The sequence below is a fragment of the Rhinatrema bivittatum genome, chromosome 2 (genome assembly GCF_901001135.1).
Source record: "Rhinatrema bivittatum chromosome 2, aRhiBiv1.1, whole genome shotgun sequence".
NCBI lineage: Eukaryota > Metazoa > Chordata > Amphibia > Gymnophiona > Rhinatrematidae > Rhinatrema > Rhinatrema bivittatum.
Window position 1 is genome coordinate 136,324,215 of NC_042616.1, and position 24,812 is coordinate 136,349,026.

The 24,812-nt window shown below is 41.4% G+C and overlaps 1 protein-coding gene across 11 annotated transcripts in view; it reads left to right on the forward strand.

Annotated features, from left to right (window-relative positions):
- The window catches only part of ABI1 (abl interactor 1), a 263,170-nt gene that overhangs the window by 231,508 nt on the left and 6,850 nt on the right, over positions 1–24,812 (forward strand). For 6 of the 11 annotated variants that reach the window (XM_029588652.1, XM_029588654.1, XM_029588659.1 and 3 more), the window contains 2 exons: positions 13,135–13,221; positions 23,932–24,117. In XM_029588652.1, coding sequence (XP_029444512.1) covers positions 13,135–13,221; positions 23,932–24,117 — 273 coding nt within the window. The remainder of the gene's footprint in view (positions 1–13,134; positions 13,222–23,931; positions 24,118–24,812) is intronic. The other 5 variants (XM_029588655.1, XM_029588657.1, XM_029588661.1 and 2 more) reach the window with 1 other exon arrangement.

The following is a 24,812-nucleotide window of genomic DNA, read 5'->3' on the forward strand; positions in this document are numbered from 1 at the left end:
TCGACGGCACAAGTCTCGGCCTGTCGAGGATCCACAGCCATCGACCTCTGCTCAAGCCGAGCCACCGACAAAGAAGCCGCGAACAGACCGGACACCCTCCACGTCTCGTTCGCCGGCATCGAGGAAACCCTCACCCTCCCGGGGTGCGGGGGCCGTGATCCCACCGGTTACGGTGGTCCCTCCGGCCCTGCCTCAGCCTCCCTCTCCCGTCGAGCCGGGTATGGTTACCCCTGGTCTCCGGGCAGAACTGGACCGGCTGGTCCAGGAGGCCATCGAGAAAGCGATGAAAAAATTGCAACCTCCATCGGCACCGTCTCCGGCACCGGCACCGGCTTCGCCACCGAGGAGGGAACCGACCACCGAGCCGTTGATACAAGCGCTAGCACCGCTACTGAGCCGCATGGAGGCGCTCATGACGGCCCTTCCATCGGTGATTCCAGTACCATCGACAACACCACCGTCTCCGACTGGATTTTCATCGGCAGGAGAAACACCGTTCCGGATTCCCCCTTCCGGGGTGGTTCCATCGGTGCCTTCTGGTATATCTCCACCGATATATCCTTCGGTTCCATCCATTCCACGCCAGGCACCGATTCCATCGGCAGCACCGAAGCCATCGATGCCATTTCTGGTTCCACCTACGGCACCGATTCCACCTCGGTTTCCATCGATGCCTTCAGAGCCTCAGCCAGGTCCATCAGGGCTACAAGCCCCACTTGATCCCTACGATACCTGGGGTGATGATGATGATACATCTTCTGACACAGATTTGCCTTCGCCACCATCTCCTACAGAGAGTAGAAAAAGATCTCCTCCTGAGGATCTATCTTTCATTAATTTTGTGAAAGAGATGTCAGAAGTTGTACCTTTTCAACTACAATCTGAAGCTGATGACAGACACCAGATGATGGAACTCCTTCAATTTCTGGATGCTCCAAAAATCATCGCTTCCATCCCTATACACCAGGTGTTTTTGGATCTGCTCAAGAAAAACTGGGAATCTCCTTCATCAGTGTCCCCAGTTAACAAAAAAGCTGACTCCACCTACCTTGTCCAGTCAGCACCAGGTTTCCAAAAACCTCAACTGGATCATCGCTCTGTTGTGGTTGAGTCCGCGCAGAAGAAGGCCAAGCGTCTTAAGCCACACTCTTCTACCCCACCTACCAGGGACAACAAGTTCCTAGATAGTGTTGGACGGAAAGTCTATCATGGAGCTATGTTGATTTCACGCATAGCTTCATATCAACTTTACATGACTCAGTACAACAGAGCCATCCTTAAGCAGATGCAAGACTATGCTGACACGTTGCCAGACCAATACCAACCGCAGCTTCAAACCCTTCTTCACAAGGGATTTGAGGCAGGGAAGCACGAGATTAGGACTGCCTACGACATATTCGATGCTTCCACAAAAGTTTCAGCCACAGCCATCTCAGCCAGACGTTGGGCTTGGTTAAAATCATCCAACCTTCGCCCAGAGGTTCAGGATCGTCTTGCTGATTTACCCTGCTTAGGCGATAATTTGTTTGGAGAGCAAATTCAGCAGATTGTGGCGGAGTTAAAAGACCACCATGAGACGTTGAAACAACTCTCATCTGTCCCACCTGAGCTGACCTCCAAGCAACCGCAAAAGAAAGACTCTAAGAAGTCATTCTTTCGACCACGCCGTTATTACCCTCCATCGGCCAGGCCTCGTCCAGCTCGATCCTCTACTAGGCCTCAGCCGCGTCAGCCTAGGAAACAAAGGCCTACTGTAGCCCCTCCTCCTGGGCCTGCGGCTGGCCTTTGACTCCCCTGTAGGGAACACATGCCAAACCCCTCTTCCGGACATCCCTGTAGGAGGTCGACTGTACCATTTTCTACAACCTTGGTTGCAGATCACCTCAGATCAGTGGGTGCTAACAATTATCGCACAGGGTTACCACCTCAACTTCATAACTCTTCCGGCAGACTCCCCGCCTCTTCAAGCGTGGAGTCTATCCACCCATTTGGCTCAATTACAACAGGAAGTATCCCTTCTTCTGCAATCAAATGCTATAGAACCCGTTCCTCCCTCTCAACGAGGCACGGGATTCTATTCCAGATACTTCCTAATACCAAAGAAATCAGGGGGACTACGTCCCATTTTGGACCTTCGAGCCCTCAACAAATACCTTCAAAAAGAGAAGTTCAAAATGGTAACCCTAGGCGCACTGCTCCCTCTGCTACAAAGAGGGGATTGGCTGTGCTCTCTCGACCTCAAGGACGCTTATACCCACATTGCGATCACACAATCCCATCGCAAATATCTGCGGTTTCTAGTAGGCCATGACCATTATCAATACCGTGTCCTCCCTTTCGGTCTAGCTTCTGCCCCACGAGTCTTTACCAAATGTCTCGTAGTGGTAGCAGCATTCCTAAGGAAGGAAGGTGTCCACGTCTACCCATACCTGGACGATTGGCTAATCAGGGCCTCCACCCAACAGATAGCTCAATCCTCCCTAAAATTGACAATTCAAACACTCCTTTCCTTAGGGTTTCTCGTCAATTACGAGAAATCTTGCTTAGTCCCGTCTCAAACCTTATCCTTCATTGGGGCAGACTTGGACACCTTACAGGCAAAGGCTTACCTTCCTCTTCAGAGGGTCCTCACCCTAATGTCCCTGGCTCGCCAGCTCCAGTCTCAGAACACTGCCACGGCTCGCCAGTTCCTCATTCTCCTAGGGCACATGGCATCCTCGGTTCAAGTCACTCCCATGACCCGACTAGCCATGAGAGTAACACAATGGACTCTACGACACCAATGGATTCAAGCTTTTCAGCCTCTGTCCTCCATAGTCACAGTCACGCAAGCGCTGCGCCTATCCTTAACCTGGTGGACGACTCAGGTCAACCTCCTTCAGGGCTTACCCTTTCTTCCACCGGATCCGCAAGTAATCCTAACCACCGACGCTTCTCACATCGGTTGGGGAGCCCATGTGGACGACTTTCAAACCGAAGGGTTATGGTCCAAAGAGGAAGCCGAACACCAGATCAATTTCCTGGAACTTCGAGCAATCCGCTATGCGCTCCGCACTTTCAAAGATCATCTCTTTCATCAGATAATCTTAATCCAGACGGACAACCAAGTGGCCATGTGGTACATAAACAAGCAGGGAGGCACAGGCTCCTTCCTTCTGTGTCAGGAAGCTGCGCAGATCTGGGCGGAAGCCCTCTCCCACTCCATGTACCTCAGGGCCACTTACCTGCCGGGAGTAGACAATGTATTGGCAGACCAGCTGAGCTGTGTCTTCCAACCACACGAGTGGTCACTCGATCCTCTGGTAGCGACCTCTCTGTTTCACAAGTGGGGTTCTCCCCGCATACACCTCTTTGCGTCCCCTCAGAACCACAAAGTGGACGATTACTGCTCTCTCATTCGGAGCCAGCACTCTCGGCCGAGGGATGCATTCTCCCTCAAGTGGACAACCGGTCTGCTCTATGCAATCCCTCCACTCCCTCTTGTGTCAAAGACTCTCGTGAAGCTACGCCAGGACGGAGGAACCATGATCCTGATAGCACCTTACTGGCCACTCCAAGTATGGTTTCCAATACTCCAGGATCTCTCCATCCGCAGGCACATTCCTCTGGGAAAGGACCCGCATCTGCTCACTCAAAACGACGGATGCCTCCTCCATCCCAACCTCAAAGCCTTGTCCCTGACGGCATGGATGTTGAAAGGTTAGTCCTTCAGCCTTTCAACCTTTCAGATTCTGTTTCTCGGGTCCTGATAGCTTCACGAAAGCCTTCCACAGGAAAGTCTTACTCATACAAATGGAAAAGGTACACATCATGGTGCACTTCTCAGTCCCTTGATCCCCTTTCCTGTCCAATCTCCAAATTCTTGGACTATTTATGGCATCTCTCTGAATCAGGTCTTAAAACCTCTTCTATCAGAATGCATGTCAGTGCGGTAGCCGCCTTCCATAACGGTATTGGGGGTAATCCTATTTCAGTACAACCCCTAGTATCACGCTTTCTTAAGGGCTTGCTCCATCTAAAGCCACCCTTGCGTCCTCCGGCCCCATCCTGGGACCTTAACCTGGTTCTTGGTCGTCTTATGAAACCTCCTTTCGAACCTCTGCACTCCTGTGACTTTAAATATCTCACTTGGAAAGTGTTATTCCTTTTGGCTATTACTTCAGCTCGCAGGGTTAGTGAATTACAGGCCCTAGTTACCTATCCGCCTTACACTAAGCTCCTGCAGGACCGCGCGGTACTCCGCACTCACCCTAAATTTTTACCTAAGGTAGTTTCTGAGTTTCATATCAATCAATCCATCATACTACCTATCTTTTTTCCCAGGCCCCACTCCAACTCTGGAGAGCAGACCCTGCATACCCTAGACTGTAAACGAGCTCTAGCTTTTTACCTAGACCGTACAGTTTCCCATAGGAAGAGCACTCAATTATTCGTCTCTTTCCATCCTAATAAGTTGGGACAACCTGTGGGTAAGCAGGCTCTTTCTTCCTGGTTGGCGGACTGCATTTCTTTTTGCTATGAGCAAGCTGGCATTCCTTTTCAAGACCGTGTTAAAGCACACTCTGTGAGGGCCATGGCGACGTCAGTGGCACACCTTCGATCGGTGCCGCTTCCTGACATCTGCAAAGCTGCAACCTGGAGTTCTCTCCATACCTTTGCAGCCCATTATTGTTTGGACAAGGCTGGAAGACAGGACTCCATCTTCGGCCAGTCTGTCTTGCGTAACCTTTTTCCAACCTGATGTACCAACACCCTTCCACCTACCCGGTTGGGTGCGGATGCCCTTTCCCAAATTTCTCCTCACTTATTGTGCCTGCTGCACACCGTTGGGTACATTTGGTGCAAGTCGGGACATCCTCAGCTCGGTACTCACCCATTTGTGAGGACAACCATCCTGCTTGTCCTGTGAGAAAGCAAATGTTGCTTACCTGATGTAACAGGTGTTCTCACAGGACAGCAGGATGTTAGTCCTCACGAAACCCGCCCGCCTCCCCGCGGTGTTGGGTTCGTTTTATCCTTACTTTCTAGGCACTGCCTGTAGCTTTGAAAATCAGACTGAAGGGAGACCCCTGCTGGCTGCAGGGTCAGTGCCTTGCTGGGCATGCCCAGTAGGGGCCAGTCAAAGTTCTGTTTAAACTTTGACAGAAGTTTTCTGTGGTGGGCTCCATCCTCGATGTCACCCATTTGTGAGGACTAACATCCTGCTGTCCTGTGAGAACACCTGTTACATCAGGTAAGCAACATTTGCTTTCTCAAACTGGACCTGGAGTTACCCCCTAATCATTCTGGTTTTCAGGATATCCACAATAGGTATGCATAAGATGGATCTGCAAGCAGTGGAGGCAATGCATGCAAATCTCATGCATAATCATTATGGATATCCTGAAAAATCAGACAGGCTAAGAGGTTCTCCAGGACTGGCTTGAGAAACACTAGAGCATTCTTTCCTCTTAAAAAAAAAAAAAATAAAAAAAAAATAAAATTTGCTTCTTGTCTGATTTATATCTTTGAGGTATTTAAAGGTCTCTTATCATATACCCCCATCTTTCCTTTCCTCTAGTGCACCTCTTGTCTGCAAGGGCTACCAAACTTCTTTGGTTATCAGTATATCGCTAACAAATATATATGCACTTGATTTATATACAGTTGTGGCAGTGCGCATGAAAATTTCTCATTAGGGTTATCTTGAAAACCTGACTGGTATGCAGTCCCCCGAGGACTGGAATTGGACACCTGCTATATGGCTTTCATTGCCGATCCTGCACCATTTCGATAGCTGTTGTCTGGACTGCCTCCAGCCTTTCTATATCCTTTCAGAGAAACAGCTTCCAGAATTGGACACACTATTCTAGCTGAGGTCTCACCAACAATGTGTGGGGAGATGATATCCCTCCTCCTTTCTTCTGGTTATGCTTTTCCTTATGCAGCCTAGTATCCCTATGGCTCTAACAAATTCTCTTAGTTTTCCTTTTTTTTTTTCATTCAAATGCAACATTCTTACCTAAGGAATTCCCACTTGTGTGACTATTGATCTGTTTGTCTTTAGAGAAAATAGTTTTTTATATCTACCAGGTAGAAGATGACAGATCAGTCATACAAATCTGCCCACCTCCCTATTGGTATTGTCCCCTTTCTTCTACCTCATAGTTTGTTTTTTTTTGTTTTTTGTTTTAATTTTTTATTTATGCAATTAAGTAATTTACAAATCAAGAAAAAACGTGACTATCGGGAAAATATATGAAGTTCAAAACACAATACAAAACATCATATAAACAAAGGAAAAATGTCATATTTTTTTTTTTTTTATAATTGAAATTTTTATTGAAAGTGTGCATTAATAAATACAGCTTTGGCATTAACAAGTCAACAAGATACAATAATGGTAAGGTAACAAAACAATCTAGCGCTCAACTCGTGGACCTTCGCACACCAACACACTTGCCTTTCAATATCCCTCCCTCCCCCCTCCCTCCCAATCCCCCAGGTGCTTAATAAGTAATAGTAATAATAAGAGTAGACTGTGTATATGGAAAGCATTAATTAATAAAAACTGCGGTACAATTGTGATGAGGATGAGGAATCTATGAATGTTGTCGTGCTTGCCAATCTCTATATGGCTGCCATACCCTCCGAGATGAAGCTACTTCACATTCTCGAAAAGTGTTGACGCTGTCGTGTAACAAACTGAGAGTGCGCAATCTGTTATGAATTTTCCCAAAGGCTATAGGACCAGGCAACCTCCATTCCAGGGCTACCTGACATTTGGCAGCAGACAAGATATAGTTAATGAGTTTTCCCTGTAGTAGTGACAACTCAAACGGAAGATTCAATAACACCTGCTCTGGTTGAAGGACTATCGCGGTCCCGAGAATTGCTCGGATGAGTAGGGCCAATTCATCCCAGAATTTGACTAGATAAGGGCATGTCCACCACATATGATAGAACGTACCTTCTTCCCCGCACCCCTTCCAACATCGGTCGTCATAGGTTGCCTTAAACTTATGTAGTCTAGATGGGGTATAATACCAACGTAATAATACTTTGTACCTGTTCTCTATCAGCTGCGAATAGGGGAGACCCCGTTTCGTGCAAGAAAATATCTGATCCCACGTCTCATCCGACAGGGATCTGTGCAAATCCCTCTCCCAAAAATGTCATATTTTAAGTCCACAATTAACGGAATCCAGTACCACAATTCCAAGAAATATATATGCAAAAAATAAATCAGCACCTCAAAGAGGGGGATTTAAACATAATGAGGAGAGATAATACCCAGCTATATTGGGAGACATAATAATGAAATTCATTCAGCACTATCTTGAAAGATTGCAATTTTGTCGCTCAGGAATTGTAGTAACTGAGGGAAGAAAAAATATATATGAAAGTTCCGTGTACTTGATAAAACACTTACAGGGGAATTTCAATAAGAAAAAGGCACCTATTTGCAGGACCTCTGGTCTGAGTAGCAAAAATTGCTTTCTCTTCTGTGTCTGTTTAGAAACGTCAAGAAAAATTGTAACTTGAAGTTGCAAAAAGACTCTGATCTATGCCTGAAAAAGAGCTTCAATATCCAGTCTCTATCAGGTTCTAATACAAAAGTTACAATTAATTTTGCTGGAGTAACTTGAGCGGAATTGGAAGTCTCTAAGAACTCAGACGTAACAGGTTCCGCAGGATACTCAAGTGGAGTTTCATTAACAGTCCTAGCTTGATTTTCTTCTTTCCCCTTTCTCAATGGGGGCAAATAAAATGCCTGTGATAATGGGGAGACTGCTTCTTCAGACATTCTAAGAATCTCCATTAGGTATTTCTTAAACATATCTTGGAGATATGTAGGGCATCTTAGGGAAGTTCACAAGGCGGAGGTTTCTGCCCCTGATAGTATTTTCTAAGTTCTTAATTTTAATTAATAAAGTATTATCTTTTATATAAGATTCCTGTAGAGATTTAATGGAGGTTAAACTGGTCTTGAACTCATTAATCTACTGAGAGGTGACTTTAGTAGTATTTTCCACAATTTGCAGATGCATATAATTTTCATTTGACCTTAAGGCCAAAGAGTTCAACTGATTAATAAGTAAATTCCCAAGTCCTTCAATCGGCTCCCATATGGAGTCTAGAATTACCTGTTCAAGTCTTACCAAAAGGCAAAGGGCTAGAAGAGCCCCTTAAATTCATCGAGGATTGTTCTCCCATGGCAGCGTTGCTGGAAGACTCATCGAGCAAAGCTGCTTTGGCGTCTGCACTACCTCTCCTCGGAGGAGAACTCCCTGCCTGGACTCTTTGACAGCCTGCATCATCGGCAGGTGACGTAACCAGGTTCTCTTCCAGGTCCCTGAGTGCAGCAGGGTTTGCTGATGCTACTCTCCACATTGGGATCAGAGATGTATCTGAGTCTGGTAGGGAAACGTCCACCTCCTCCATAGTTCCCTTCTGATGTGACTCCTCTCCCGATGGTAAGCCCTCTCGGACGTGGTCATTTATCGGGCCAGTCAATGACGCCACCGGAGTGACCCCCAGGGTAGGTCTTCTCCCTTGCACGTCTTTTCCCTGCTGAATGGGGCATTTTCAGGCAATGAATTAGAAGAAATCAACAGAAGGAAACTGCCATGGCGTTCAAGCTGTAGGTGCTGACGCCATCTTGGATCTCTCCAAACCAATGTATATCTTCTACCTCATAGTTTAACTAAATGGGAAACTGAGATAGCTGTAAATCTGCTAATGCATGGGAAGCCTCATGCATAAGCAGAATAGACTTTGAGGTCCAAGAAGCTCTGGAAATCATTTATCAGTGCATGTGGTTGTCATGTGACTCACTTGTGTAATTGATTTGATCCACTATCAGTAGTTCCCAACCCTTTTTTGTGTTGTGGCACACCTGGCATTGGGCTCATTTCATCATGGCACACCATCACCTTCTCTATCCCCTGTTTCCCTTGGCATTATTGTTCTCTTTTCTTTCTTCTCCTCCCCAACCCCTTCCCTTCACTCCCCCCCCCCCCCCTTCTATCTCCTGCATAATCACCTTCTCTTCCCTTTATTCTATCCTCACCCCCTGGTGTCACTTCCCACCCCTTTCATCATTACCTTCCCTCCCTTCTTTCTCCCCCCCCCCCCCCACCTGTATCATCACAATCAATATCCCTCCTTGCTCTCTCCCTCCACCTTCCTGGCATCATCTCTATCACCTTCCCTTTCCTACTCTCTCCCTTTCATGGCATTAGCACTTTCTTTCCTTCCCTCCCTCTGCCCTAGCAAATTCAGCTGCCCCTTCCAGCAGCACTTACCTGGTGCTGCTTCTTTCTCCTTTGCCCGTTTCTTTCTGCAATAGGGACTGCATGGGGCCAGCAGGACTTGAGTCTACAGGGCCCAGTGCAGTTTCAATTGTGAAGGAGAGGAGAGCCGGCAGAGGGGAAAGCAGCAGCACACAAGCGCTGTTCTGACTCCCCCTACTGGTGGGAGGATATCCTGCAGGCCAGCTGTTGTAGGGGAAAGAGAAAGTGTAGACTGCTGCAGCACACTGGTTGGGAAACACTGCACTATCTTTAGTTTGCATGTTACAGGTAGCTCTGCTCTGTTTTTATGGGAACAGGGATGTTGGCAGGTAAGCACCCCTTGCTCCACCCAGTCTGTCCATTTGTTTCTGCCTACTGTGCTGTCACAGGTCTTGCTCATTCTGGTCTTCCTTGTCTTTCCCCCTGTTACTATGGTCCTGCAGTGTGTCTTATTTATGCTTGAATTCTGCCACTGTTTTGGCTAAATTCAGATCATGAAGTTGTTGCCTGTCACTGATTTACATGTTTTTTTTCCTCCCATCAAACTATATGGTAAGTAATGAGTTAAGGGTTGTTTTTATGCTATTTGTGATCTTTACCTTTCCCTTTGCTGGTGTCTTGTCAGCTGTTTTGTTCACTTGCAAAAATGATTCCAGGGCTTGAAATAATTCCTCAGATTCACTAGGTTTTCCTTGACTTTGCATATGTCAGCACTAACGGTATCTGCTGTGTCAGATACTTTTAGTTGAAATGTAAATCTGGAAAATGAAGACTGAATTTTATTTATTTACATTTCAGTTGCAAAAGGCTATTGCTGTCAGCTCACAATGTGGGATTTTTTTTTTTTTTGGACCCAGCAGTCTCCTCCTTTGTGCTTCTAGCTCAGTCCGAACCAAACTGTATTGGGCTGAAGTTTAGTGAGCCTTCATTTGAAGCAATCTGGGGGTTTTCCCGATTTAATACTCTTGCCCAGCCACCACAGTCCTTGCCCAGGACCATATAGTGCAGGGCCCTGCAGAGCCCCATATGAATGCACAGAGTCTGCCCACTAGGTGTTGATGTCTTCCCCCAATACCAGCGAACGCTGTCGCTGTAGCATCTCTGGTTGGCTTGAGGAGGACTCTGCACGGAAATCAAATCCAGGTGACTGTATGCAGCTCTGCCATTGAGCCTTTGGACTGGCTCCTATTTTAAATCAACATAGCGGAGAGAATTAAGGACATTGTGCTTAGTCATGTTTTTCCAAAATAGTCCTACACCAAAGTACGTCATACCATGTTACACTCGCTCTGCAACACTCATGCTGCTGCTTACTGTAAAATGACCAAAATGCATAAAATGTTAACATTAACAAAACACAAATTGAAGGATTTTTTTTTTAAATAAATGAGTTCTGTAGAAATGCAGAAAACTGTTTTATATTGCACTTAGTTTTTGTTTAAGGTAAGGTACAGAAACAAGTTGCATTAATGTTTAAGGGCTAGTTTACTTACAGTAAAATATTTGTGATTATGAGAGTTAATACTGAATCGATTTTTCAGGCAGTCATGCTTTTGAACTAAAATGTTTACTCTGGGAATGTGTAAACCTACAGTGTGGTTAAATATCAGAGTTCTGTACATTATTGGAGGGTATGCAATTCTAGGCCATATTTAAGTTGAGGGTACTTTGGCAGTCATTTATAGTATGAAATTATTTGAAAGTAAGTGAATTTGTTTGGTTATCCGATCATTACAGGCTAATACACTTTAGTTAGGAGCAAGTTAGTGGCACCAGTTTGATGGGAAAAAACTAGACTTTCAAATGTTTACCTCCCCTCCCAAATCATAACATGTGGTACATCCATGTCAATTTTGTTTGAAATTATATTGTAGGGCAGACCTGCTGTGCACCTTGAAAGAAATGCACTGATCTGAATTTTAGAATATGAATCTATTCACAGTCATTCGATTAAATTAAAACCATTGCACATAAACTGTGTGATTGTTTTGGAGGGGTTTGCTGGAAATCTGGTGGTTTTGTGACCCTTGAGGATCACAGTTGAACCCCACCGCCCCCTTCTGCAGGAGGCAGTACTAGTAGTCTTACATCTAAAATGGAAATACAATATGTATTTCAAATATTTGTATCCTCTAAATTGATACCTAGCTGCATTTAGGTTTGTCGAATATTCAGTCTAAAAAACAAAAACATGTTATCTTCACTGTGTCCAATGTATCTGCTTTTCATCAGCAAACAGCCCAAAAGGAATAGAGGCACAACGATTGTGTGTTTTGTTTCTACAGGTTGGGAGGAATATTTTTTAAAATGAAGTATTTTGTCTTGGACTTAGGTCATATCCCTTTAGAGTTGTTTCAGCTGTGAGTTTTGGTGTCTACATGAGGAGGAAGAAAATTTCTGAATCAACCTAAATTTAGTCCACAGGATTGGCAAGCTGATTCCTGCATGTTTTTCCAACTCCAGAGTATTCTCATAAATGCTTGGTGTTAACAGATTGATGTATTAAAAAAAAAAAAAGTTTGATACCTTCTCCAATACTTTTAGTAATTAAATAAAGCCCTTATTGAAGAGGGTTGGCACTTCTAGTCCTCAAGGGCAGAATATGGTCAGAATCCTAGGTTAGCCAAGACCTTTGCAGATTGTGTTTCTGTTCTCTGTCTGAACACTTAGGCCATTCATATTCATTTTGGATTATCCCTATCCTACAGGCTGATGCAATACCACGCTCTTAGGCTAGCACATAGGTTAACCTGCAGTTGGACACGTGTTTTGGACACACGTCCATAACCCCTTATGCAATAAGGGGATTAGCATGTCCAAAACATGCGACCAAACCAGCATGTAGCTAATAGCTCTCATCACGTATAAATGCCATGTTGATGAGACTATTAGCTAGTACCCCTTTATATTTAAAAAAAAAACAAAATAAAAAACTGCCTGATGTGCACATTTTTACCTTCAAAAATTGCTAGCCCCGGAGCTGGCGTTGTCTTGACGAGCCCCCAAAGCTTATAGAAAAGTAGAAATTACTGCTTTTCAGTGGTTCCTCTGACTTCATATCATGGCAATATTAAGTTGGAGAAACCAACAGAAAGCAGCAATGTGGGGGGGGAAAAAGGTCTTGCCAGTGGTGAGGTTAGGAAAATTCTCAATTTTACGAGCGTCCGTTTTCTTAACCCGTTAGTGTTTTAATGTGGACATTTTTACTGATATTTGTAAATCTGGTGGTTAATTTTAATGTGCAGTGGGATCTGTCGTCTTAAGCATAACACATTTCTGCTGCCTTGTATTTTCCCAGAAAATTGCTTGGGGTTGAAATCGACTTCGTTTTTTTTTAACGAAAGAGCTGAGCTTAGTTTTGCACAAGACACTGCTGTTCGTTTTTATTGTTTCAGTGGACTAAACAGCACATTAATTCAACAAACTTGGGGATCCATTAATTTATTGCTTTGTTAAAACTGTTGCTTGCTTAAAAGAAATAGAACCTCCTTCAAATATATTTGCCTTGTAAGGATAATTTTTGTTGAGCTGAATTTATTAAAAAGCAGATGCTGTTAAATAATTAAAACCTAGAAAAGTAAACCGAATCTGAATAAATGAAACCTATCTTAGAAGCAGAATTCAAATTGTTTGCCACGTTTAAGGCCACTCGTTAAATCAGACTTCTACTTGATGCTTATTATACCAGTGATGTGAAAACTAAGGCGACACTTTGTTTTTCCCTTGGTAAAGTTGAAGGAGGTCCTGCAGTTTGGAAGTGGTCTTTAATTTGTGGTCCTTGTTTACTGACTGCTGCTTCTGTTTGTCTCCCTTTCCCTTTATTTGTTTTACCTCCCCAACGCGCTGTTACTGCTCCCAGTGTCTATTGCTCCCCCTCCTCCCCCTTTGCCTCAGTTGACTCCACAGATACCGCTCACAGGCTTCGTGGCCAGGGTGCAGGAAAACAGTAAGTTCATACCGAGCTGTCAGGGTAGAAGCTATGTTTGCATAACATGCACGGCTTGAAGGTTATGATTTTTGGTGTAACCTGCTAACCTTGTTTAAAGAGCTTCTGCCAGTGTGCCATCCGATTTTTGGATTGTTTTATGCTTCAGTGCCACGTGCATGATTACTGGCATTCTGTCTTGGTATATTCTGAGAGGGACGATTTGAGATGTAAAAGGCTGTAGTAACTATTTGGGCATGCAAAATCCTTATTTCACCATAAAAATATATTTTAAAATAATAAATGCAGCAATGTATGTATTGAAAAAAAAAATGATAAAGTTGGGCAGACCTTCAAGTCATAGCAATGTTTTGAATCTCCTTGCATGATGGAGCCAGCAGGTTTCAAGCACACTGCAGAGGTGATGTGATGAAGCCTAAACAAGAAGAGAGCAGCTGCTGCTATGGTAGCAGTCCCTGCCAGTACAAAGAGCAGCACCGAGAAGGCTGTCTTGGAGTTTTTATTTCATCCCTTGGCTGACCAGGAAATTCAAAGTTGTCTGGGCAAATTGGGGAAGAGGGGAAAAATGTGGGATGCGGAGGAAATGATGTAGTTTAAGATTATCACTTTACTACAGTTTATAGAATAAGAGTGAGTATAACAAAATCACAGGTTTAAATCAGGAACATGGAACTAGAGATCTGTAGACCAAATCTAAAGTCTGTACGGGATTACCAGTGATTAGTAGTCCTATATGAGCAAGTGCAACATTGATAATTTTCACTGTATCAAAACAGAAAACATAAGTATGCATAATTTAAAAAATGTATAGAAACAGAATATAAGCACTATAAAGCCCATCTGCTTTGTCCAATCTGACAAGTTCAAGCTGATTGCTTGCTTATTGCTTAAACATACAAATCTCCCCTACACATAAAACAATCAAAGATGTTGGGGAGAAAAACAAAATTCATATTTCAGGTTGCCAATGCCTTAACAATCTGAGTTTTGGGCAAGCAAGATCCCGCTTCAAGAGCAAATGGGAGCTTACTGCAAAATAAAAACTGCAGTCTATATGTGTATACTGTAGTCAGTGCAAGAGGATAATGCACTTAGGCACCCAAAGGTTTCATCACACGCATTCTTAGTTTAATTTTCTAAATAAAAATCATTTATTATATGCTGCTTAAACTTTAGGCACCTTTCCAAGTATCATTGTTGAAGCTTAACACAAATGAGCTAGCACAGGCGTGATGCTGTGGAAAGTTCCTTGTTAGTGTGTGTTGGTTTTGCCACTTGATAATTTTCCTTGTTGCACTTACTTGTGACTTCTATATTAACCATAGAAACCTGTAGAAATCTTAGAATATTTAGATTTTGTCCTAGCGTCTCTTTCTAACCTTCTAAGTTTCCTTCTTTGCTTGAGGAAGGAATGTTAGTGGTCCTAATGACTTGCATTGTTTAAAAATTAATTCATTCCTTGGTATAATAAAAGTTTAATGGCAAGTACTGCTGACTTTTTTTTCTGTGTATAGTAGAGCAAAAATCAATGATAACTTGAGAGCAGTGTGTATGTGTGTGTGTATATAGCATTTTTTCCACTATAATAGTACATTGTGAAATAGTTTCGGCAATTATGGCCGAAGGAAAGATTTAGAACATTATACTGATCAAGCAGCCACTGCGCTCTTGTTGGGTATTAGACTGTTTAATACGAACACACAAATATATCACATATTGTGACATGAATTGGTAACTTTTGTTAAACCATTTTTTGCTTTCCCCACTGTTCCATTAGATATGTGCAAGACCAAGATGATAGAGCACAGTAGATAGACTGGTCCACGAATGGACCACTGTGTAAAAAGTTTTCTTTGCATCATTTTGTATGTCTAATTTTAAATTGAGTCAGTACTTAGCTAAAAAGACATTTGGTTTCTTACATTATAATTGGTAGTCTGTGTTCACAAGTCTCCGGTGTTGGGTGTTAAAAACTGATATTGCACATTAAGTATAGATGACCACATCCACACAACAGTGGAAAGTGTATTGGCCCTCTCAAGTGAATAGTGTTCTTCAAAGGCAATATTTTTCACAACCTTTGCCACTGGTCACTGATCATCGTTCGTATTTTTTTTTTACTGTTACTTTCTCAGGTGCACATGCTTTATTTTTAAATATAGTATATATGTGGGTATTAACATGACAAGTGTTTTAAATGATTCCATTATGTCTTTACCAGTCTGTACAATGTAAATGTATGGTACAGCACTTCTTATCATAAAGAGCAAACTTGCTTAACATAAAGATAGGCATAGTTTAATGGGACAAAACCAACCAGAGATTTAGCCAAGGGAAGTCTTGCCTCATAAATTTGCTATGGTTTTTGAAGGTGTAAATATATGGATAAAGGTGAGCTAGTTGATATAGTGTATCTGAATTCCCTGAAAGCATTTGACAAAGTCCCTCATGAGATACTTATTAAGAAATTAAAAAGTCATGGGATAGGGGGCAATGGTCTATTGTGGATTGCCAACTAGTTAAAAGATAGAAGACAAGAGTAGGGGTAAATGGTAAATTTTCCCAATGGAGAAAGGTGAAGAGTGGAGTGCCCCAGGAATCTGTTCTGGGACCACTGCTTTTTAATATTTATAAATCACCTAAAAATGGGAATAAGTGCGGTGATCAAATTTGCTGATGTCACAAAATTATTAAAAGTTGTTAAATCACAAGAGGATTGTGAGAAATTGCAAGAAGACATTGCGAAACTTGGAGACTGGGCATGCAAATGGAAAACTAAATTTATTGTGGATAAGTGCAAAGTGAGGCACTTATGGAAGATAACCTAAATTATAGCTACATAATACAAGGTTCCATATTAGGAGTCACCATTCAGGAAAAGGATCTAGGCGTCGTCATTGATAATACATTGAAATCTTCTGCTGAGTGTGCAGCAGCAGCAGCCAAGAAAGCAAATAGAATGCTAGGGATTATTAGGAAAGGAATGGAGAATAAAACAGAGAAGATCATAAAGCCTTTGTATCGCTCCATGGTGTGACCTCATCTTGAGTATTGTGTACAGTTCTGGCTACCACATCTCAAAAAAGATATAGCAGAATTAGAAAAGGTACAGAGAAGGGCAACAAAATGATAAAGGGAATGGAACAATTCCCCTGTGAAAGGCTAAAGAGGTTAGGACTCTTCAGCTTGGAGAAGAGACAGCTGATGGGAGATATGATGGAGGTCTTTAAAAAGAGTGGATTGGAACGAGTAAACAATCAGTTTAGTCTTTCAAAAAATACAAAGACTAGGGGACACACAATGAAGTTACTTGGTAATACATTTAAAACTAATAAGAGAATATTTTTTTACTCAACCATAATTAAGTTCCAGAATTCATTGCCAGAGGAGGCGGTGAAAGCTATTATTGTAACTGTGTTTAAAAAAAGGTTTGCACAAGTTCCTAGAGGAAAAGTCCATAAACCATTATTAGTTAGAGTTGGAAAAAAGCAGCTTGGAAGCTAACTAACTAGGAACTTGTGACCTGGTTTGGCCACTGTTAGAAACAGGATAGTGGGCTTGATGGAACTTTTGGTCTGACCCAGTATGGTAAATCTTATGTTTTTATGATAGACTGTCAGTTGTCTTAGGAAGAATTCCCATGATGCCTTTTTCTTCTTAGAATCCCTACTGCTGCTGTTCCTCTTCCCACACCCCCATCCCCACTAAGTCTCTCTTTGGTATGTGGGTTTGCAGAAGCAGGATCTTCATTCTGTAGGCCTCTATACTGCAGAAGGAGATTGTGAGACTAAGAGACAATTTAAATGACAGATAAAATTGAATTTGCAAAGGAATACATGTAGGGAAAAGTAATCTCAACTGCAAGTACACAGTCCGGGATTCTGTATTAGGAATGTATCAACCAGGAAAAGACATCGGAGTTCTTTAGGTCAATACTTTGAAATCCTCAGCCCAGGATGATGGTGGCCAAAAAAAAAAATCAAATATTAGGAATTATTTGGAAAGGAATGGAGAATATATCATACCCATACTCTTCACGCTTACCAGTTGGGGTTCAGAAAAGGCCACATGAGAGAATCCATGAGGCTTGCCCTAGTAGACATCCACTTCTACACAGGCTGCAGTGGAGACTTGCTCTCTGCTTATCTCTCTCTCTCTCAAGCATTAAACATTGTTAATCCTCAGCACCTGTTACTGGGCTTTCAAGAAATTGGTATAGATGGACTGGCCAATAAATTCTCCCCTAAAAAAGTCTTGCGTGCAGAGTTCCTCAGGGTTTGGTCCTCATCAGTTTTGGGGGGGGGGGGGGGGGGGGGGTTATTTTATTTTTTTTAGCATTTACATCCAGCCACTCTGCCACAACATTCAGACCTATAACATTGAATGTTATCTATTTCCTAATGCTATCTAGCTGTGTGTTAACACAGAAATGACAGTGTTGGTAATCTTAACTGTCTCTCAGCAGTAGCCCAATGATTCAGCAATTAAACTTAATCCAATCTGGGTGACCTCTGTTATTCCCACATATTTCAGAGACCACCTACCAAACAGGCTCTGTATGTAGTCTGTGGGTCCATTTTGACCACCAACACTCAATGGAAACCCACATATCAGCCATTGTGAAGTCCACATTCTTCTTTTTACATCAGCTTTATTCTAAGAAGTTAATTCATACTGTGTATTACTACCTATACAGTTTAGCATTGTTTAAATCCCAGTTGTATGTAGTATGCAGGGGTGGGTGGAGGGAACAATCTATGAATCGTCATTCAACTAAAATTAAAAATACAATGTTATTGATGTAAATGCATGTATATACAGTTTCACACTTCAAACTTACGAATAAAATCATTCATAACACGATTCATTTTTGCAACACTAGTCTTTCTTACCAAACCACTGCTTCCGTGTCCTTCAGTTTCTGTAGACAAAAAATGGCGCCATCAAAACTACTACAGCTCCTGGTATACCCAGGTGGTCTCCCATCCCATACTAACCAGGCCCAACCCTGCTTAGCTTTCAAGATGAGAAAATCAGCATATTCAAGGTGGCATGGCCAGAGATTAATGAAATAACTCTAAAAAAGCAGGTACTTATGTAAAATGACGTCAATTACAAATTTACATCAATAAGATTTTAATTTTAGTTGAATGGCGATTCATAGATTGTCCTGATGCAGCTTAGCAAAAGATGTACATGTTCACCAACTAAGGTTACGCCATTTACTTTGTGAAGAGAGAGTAGAATCTGCTGTTTGGGTAGACTATTGCGCTGTTGGAAAACCAGCAGTCCTTTTTGAATTAAGGAGATAAGTAATTTGTGACAGTGTTCAAAGAATCTCTACTTCTAAATAAGGAATCCAACAGTTCTCACTTCCAAGATATGATGGATTGAATTTTATGAACTTTGCACTTTAAGACTCAACGACATCTGCCCTTTATGATTGAGAAAGAGATTAGCCCTTGTGAAATGAGGACTTTTGCATCTTCCATCTCCTCTCAGGAATTTAGGTCATGGTGTCTTCCGTTTAGTCCATAGGGACTTTTTTGAATTGTATCAAATTGTTAATAAAAATTTATCAAATTGTTAAAAACATGATAGCTTCTATAATATAAAGGAAATTTTATTAAGTTGAATTAGTGAAGGTTATATAATAACATTTACTGATGAGCACAACATCCTCTTCTATAGAAAAGACATGGTATTAATCCGTGCAGGATTGTGTCTGGATTGTCAGGAGAAGTCTTGCTTCCAGCCATCTCAGGAACTCTTTCATTGGGAGTGAGGTTTGTTTCTCACCAAGGATTTAACATAAGAACATAAGAAACTGCCATGCTGGGTCAGACCAAGGGTCCATAAAGCCCAGCATCCTGTTTCCAACAGATGCCGAACCAGGCCACAAGAACCTGGCAATTACCCAAACACTAAGAAGAAGCCATGCTACTGATGCAATTAATAGTAGTGGCTATTCCCTAAGTAAACTTGATTAATAGCCGTTAATGGACTTCTCCTCCAAGATCTTATCCAAACCTTTTTTGAACCCAACTGCACTAACCATATCCTCTGGCTACAAATTCCAGAGCTTAATTGTGCATTAAGTGAAAAATTTTTCTCAGATTAGTCTTAAATGTGCTACTTTTGTCATTTACGAATACAGAGTAGGTATTTTCTATGACTATTCCAATGTTATGGAATGATCTTCCTTTATTGATCAGGGAAGAGGCTAATTTAATGCAGTTTCTCAATAAGTTGAAGACTTGTCTGATGTTTTCTGAATTATAGATCACAAAGATTTGGATGGACTCAGCATATTTTTTTTTTTATTTTAATTTTAGTAGGAAGTTATGTTAAGCTGAATTTTTATAATTTTGTTCTATAATTTGTGTGAATTTTTTTTAATTGTATTTGTTTTTGTATAATATTGTAAATTGCTTTGGAAGAGTTAAATGTAAAACCTGGAAAACTATTTATAAACTTTTTAAATTAAATGTAACATACCAGTAGATAAGATTAATCGGCTGGTGGAGGTCCAGTACAAAAGATCTTGGTCTCAAAGAGCAATGATGGTAGAATAGTACCTAAATTTATTAGGCTTCATGGCAACAACTGTGCTGCTACCATGGGCTAGATTCCATATTACAGCATTAAAATGTGTTACTAAAACAATGGAAGATGTCAGGCGAGGATCTGTGAATTATAACTTTTCCATTCTCTGACTTTCACTTGAAAATAATTTATAGAAAGGAAGGTGTTTGCTGAAAGAAAATTGAATATTAATTTCTGCAGATAGAAATTTGCTTAGATGGGGAATATCTGAGTATTTCAGCTCTCAAATGCTTTTGTCTCAAGGGAGAAACCACACTAAAAGAATAGAAATGAGAGCAGGTAGGCTTTCCACAAATAGTTATACTATATATAAAATATGAATTCCATAATAGTACTGTACTTAGAAGATGAGGACAGTCTCCAACATAAACAAAACTGCAATGATTCTGATGGGAGCAGCACAATTCATTGACAGTTCATGTAGCCTGGAAGATGAATTTGTATGTGGACTAGCTGAGCCTTTCAAGCTTCTATAATCAACCAGGGCCTATCCTTCATCAAAACCCATGTTTACTGTTCTTGATGGCTTTGAAATTGAGAGGATTTCCTTAAAGTAAAAAGACTATTTAGGCAGAGTAGCAAAAGGTTTCCACAAAGAAAACTGGTAGTATAATTTGGATAAAATTTGCTTTCTGGTGTTGGGAGACAAACATTTCTGTGACTAAATCCTCTTTGAAATCTAATTTTGATTTTTTTGTTTGGTTTGCCTTGATAAAGGTTTAACAGTGGCCACAGTAAGATGGCAAGTAGCAGCACTGTCACCGGTATGATGGCCAACTGGAGGGAGAGAAACATAGAAGCAGAAAATATTACAGCAGATAAATGGGCCGATACAGTACAGTGTGCTCCAGAGCGCACTGTTAGCCGGCATTTGGACACGTGTTTTGGACGCACTAGCTTTACCCCTTACCCCTTTACCCCTTTACCCCTTATTCAGTAAGGGGTAAAGCTAGTGCTAGCTAGTATTCAGAAAGTTTAAAAAAAAGTTTAAAAAAAAAATTTAAAATGGGTCGAAAACCAGACGCTCAATTTTGCCAACGTCCGGTTTCCGAGCCCGTGGCTGGCAAAATTGAGCGTCGGCTGTCAAACCCGCTGACAGCCTCCGCTTCCGTCAAAAAAGAGGCGCTAGGGACGCGCTAGTGTCCCTAGCACCTCTTTTTACTGCCGGGCCTAATTTAAATAAATTAAGATACTGTATTGCGCGCACAGGAGAGCGGGCATTCGCCCGCTCTCCCGCATTTTTACTGTATCGGCCCGAAAGACAGTGAGGCCTGTCTAGTTTGCCCAATTTGCTTTTGCATTGCCATGCTCTACAGTTGGTATGTGGCTTTCCCTTGAGATGTAAAGATTTTGAGGGCTTAAGTTGTATAACTCTCCTTTTAGATTTCTGTTATCAAGTTGGATTTTAAATCTGGTTTTGAAGGCTCTAATAAAACCACCTTTGGAATTGTTAACTTAAATTTCCTTTTATTTTTTTGACAAAATAGATCACACCCAGAAAAACTATTTAGCAGGAAGTCAGCCAGCTGCAGGCTCTGGGGTTCCTTCTGTGTAACCCAGGCCTTCGGTTGTAGGTACAGTTCTTAAGGCTATCTTAATTGCTACATACCTAAAGTGAATTAGCCATTTAATTTGAAGTGGGAGGTGGTATTACTTACTTTTATGACCAGAGCCCAAGACTGGTAGAGAAGTTTGCATTCTCTGGATGTTGTGGCAATGTCAGAGTAGTTCATTTAGTTTCAGGCAGCCAAGAAGAGTAAGCCAGATTCTAATTCTTGGATGGAAAAAAATTTGTTTTTTCAAGGTTTCTGAGGTGGGGATCTTTTTGGCCTCAAGCTTTAAAACCACTTACTCAATGAGAGCTGTGGCAACCTCACAAAGTGGATGTGTCTGTGGCAGAGATTTATAAGGCTTCCACTTTAAAGTCAGTACGTACCTTTAGAGGGCTGGGCATGAGTGGATGTGTTTGGTTTTTGTTTTGTTTTTTAATATAACAGGAATAGGGGCATTGCTGAGGTATTATATCCTTACATGATGCACACAGGAAGAGACCTAGAAAAGAGGAATTCCTCTTGCTTGCTAATTCAGTTTTCATCTCTGAATAGTTTGGTTCAAATCTGACCTGGTAAAAAGTGTGTGGACTTGTGCCTGTAGTATTGTTGGGGAAGCATATGTACTGAGAGAGGAGGGACAGCAGAAAGGAACATGGGAGGAAAGCTGGTGGTATGGGATTTCTTCTTAAAACTAGCCTTGATCTGTGAAGCTACCAGCTGGAATTGTTGCCAGCATAGGCCAGACTGCCAAGAGAATTAACATGTAGGAGCAACTCTTTTGATGCATACGTTCAAGTACCGTACATTTTGTATCCAAATCCCTTCAGGTGCACCTTGTAATGTGTGAGTGTATTTACACCTCTGAAGAGAACATTTAGGTTTTAGAATAATCAGCTTCATTTTTTTATATAGTGACCAGAAATCCATTGTGTACATAGGATCCATAAAAAGTAGTTTGAGCATGATACATACATGAGCAAGTATCTGCATATATTTAAGCTGTAGAATCTCCTTTCATTTTAGACTTTGAAAATATTTCAGTTTTCACAAACTCAGAAAATGCATCCATGATGTGCAGCTGGTGCTTCTTTTCTGCTGATGAGCCTTCTTGTTAGACAAGAGGTCCAACATCTTAACTTTGTGTAGTATTTAGTTGGTAATAGGGAGAGGTGGTATGAGACCAGAAATGAAAAGCAGTGGGAAATAATAGTAGGTGATTTGTGCTGTGAACTCATTGGTTCTTGTAGTATAATCATGACAATACAATGAGATCAGATAATGCACTGAAGAAATTTTCATGTATACACAGTACAATATTATATTGAACTATCTAGTTGGGCTATTTTATTACAATTTAATATTTTCTTAGTTTTTTCATGCAATGGCTGTCTGTTCGCAGCATCCCAAAGGCCAATGATAGCAAAAGTCCAACGGAGATGGCCATGAAATCTACATTTGAGTGAACGCAACACTTTAAAAAAAAAAAATGTTGCTCTAATGATAACCTAAGTCATTTTACATAGTGACTTATCTTTGTTTGCTGGTCTATGACTTACATTATATCTTGCTAATTTGTCTAATTTGCATTTTTTCCAGCTTTTTTTTTTTTTGTATTTTGGCATCCTTTCAGTAGGAATGATTTATTTATTTATTTATTTATTGTTTTTGTTATACCGAGTTTCATGATAGGCATCACATCAACCCGGTTTACAAATAACAAGGAGTGTAAAGCATAACGTAACGTAAAAAACAATATTTTCAATAAGAACCTTGAACTTTAAATACAGTGAATCAGAAAAAGGGAGAGGGAAAGTTACAAAAAACAATGATGCGCTGGATGAGCAAGGCAAACAATGATGCGCTGGATGAGCAAGGCAGATATCTTGTGCATTATTTCTGTAGGACAGATGTTAACAGAATTGGGAGTATGGCCGGAGGGAAATTTTATGTATATTTATTTATATCTATAACATGAAAATACTCCTGACTGTCCCATTTTCCTTTAAGGTAAAGTAAAGCTATAGTTAGAGGGCATGGAGGCTTTAAAGCTCAGTTAAGAGGTTTTCTTTGTTAAATATAGGAAGTGCTGAAGTAATTTACTGATTAAAAGCTTTCAATGAAGCATAGTTGTTGCAAGGTTTTGTTGTTTTTCTGTCTGCCAAGCACAACAGAAGAGAATCCAATATATGTGATCTTCAAAAGTGATTTATTGTATTTATTTAAAATGTCTTATTGACCGCTTTCCTGCTCAATAGAGCCATTGCAACAAAGTAGAATTGAAATTACTGTTCTAACATGAATGCAGCTCAAAAACTAAATCTACATAGAAGGCAATCTAAGCATGCACCTGTTAACATGGGAAAAGTTTGGTCCTTATTGGTGTATGTCATTTCTGTAACTAATGCATGCTCTACCTTGATTGACATTTTTTTTTCTTTAAAATATCTTGCTTGTACCAGATGAAGGGCATGACTGGTGTAGTTCTTGTGTAGATACTAATAAACATTTTTGAATAAGATACTAATAAACTTTTTTGAATATTTTTTTATAGTTGCTGATAGTCCTACTCCTCCCCCTCCCCCTCCACCTGATGATATGCCAATGTTTGATGATTCTCCCCCTCCTCCACCCCCACCACCAGTTGATTATGAGGATGAAGAGGCTGCAGTAGTGCAGTACAGTGATCCTTATGCAGATGGTGATCCAGTTTGGGCCCCAAAAACATATCTTGAAAAAGGTGAGAAATGTCTAAATTCTTCTACATGAAACTGAGACCTAGAGTGTATAGTCTACCTCATTTTTGTTTTAGCAATTTTGTTTAAAGGGCACAGCTTTCATTTTGCTTTTTGTGTATAATCCTTGAATCCCACTTACCCAACCAAGTTCTTATGTCCATGTATCACACACAACCCCATGTACCTTGTCCACTCCTCCCTGCCTACTCCTACTCTTGAGGTGGCAGAAGCTGGCTGTGAGTAAGCGCATACAGTGCATTCCAAAAGTATTCAGACCCCTTCACATTTTCTACATTTTGTTAGTTATAGCCTTATTCTTAAAAGGATAATATGCATTTTTCCCTCAATTTACACACAGTACCCCATAATAACAAAGCAAAATCAGGTTTGTAGAAATTTGTACAAATTAAAAAAAAAAAAAACCCCAAAAAAACCCCAACCTGAAATATCACATTTACATAAGTGTTCAGACCCTTTACTCAGTACTTTGAGGCAATTTTGTTGAGGCAGCGATTACAGCCTCAAGTCGTCTTGGATATGATGCTAAAATCTTGGCAGACCTGGATTTGGAGATTTTCTCCCATTGATCTTTGCATATCCTCTCAAGCTATGTCAGGTTGGAAGAGGAGTGTCGATGCAGTTATTTTCAGGTCTCTCCAGAGATGCTCGATTGGGTTCAAGTCCAGGCTCTGGCTAG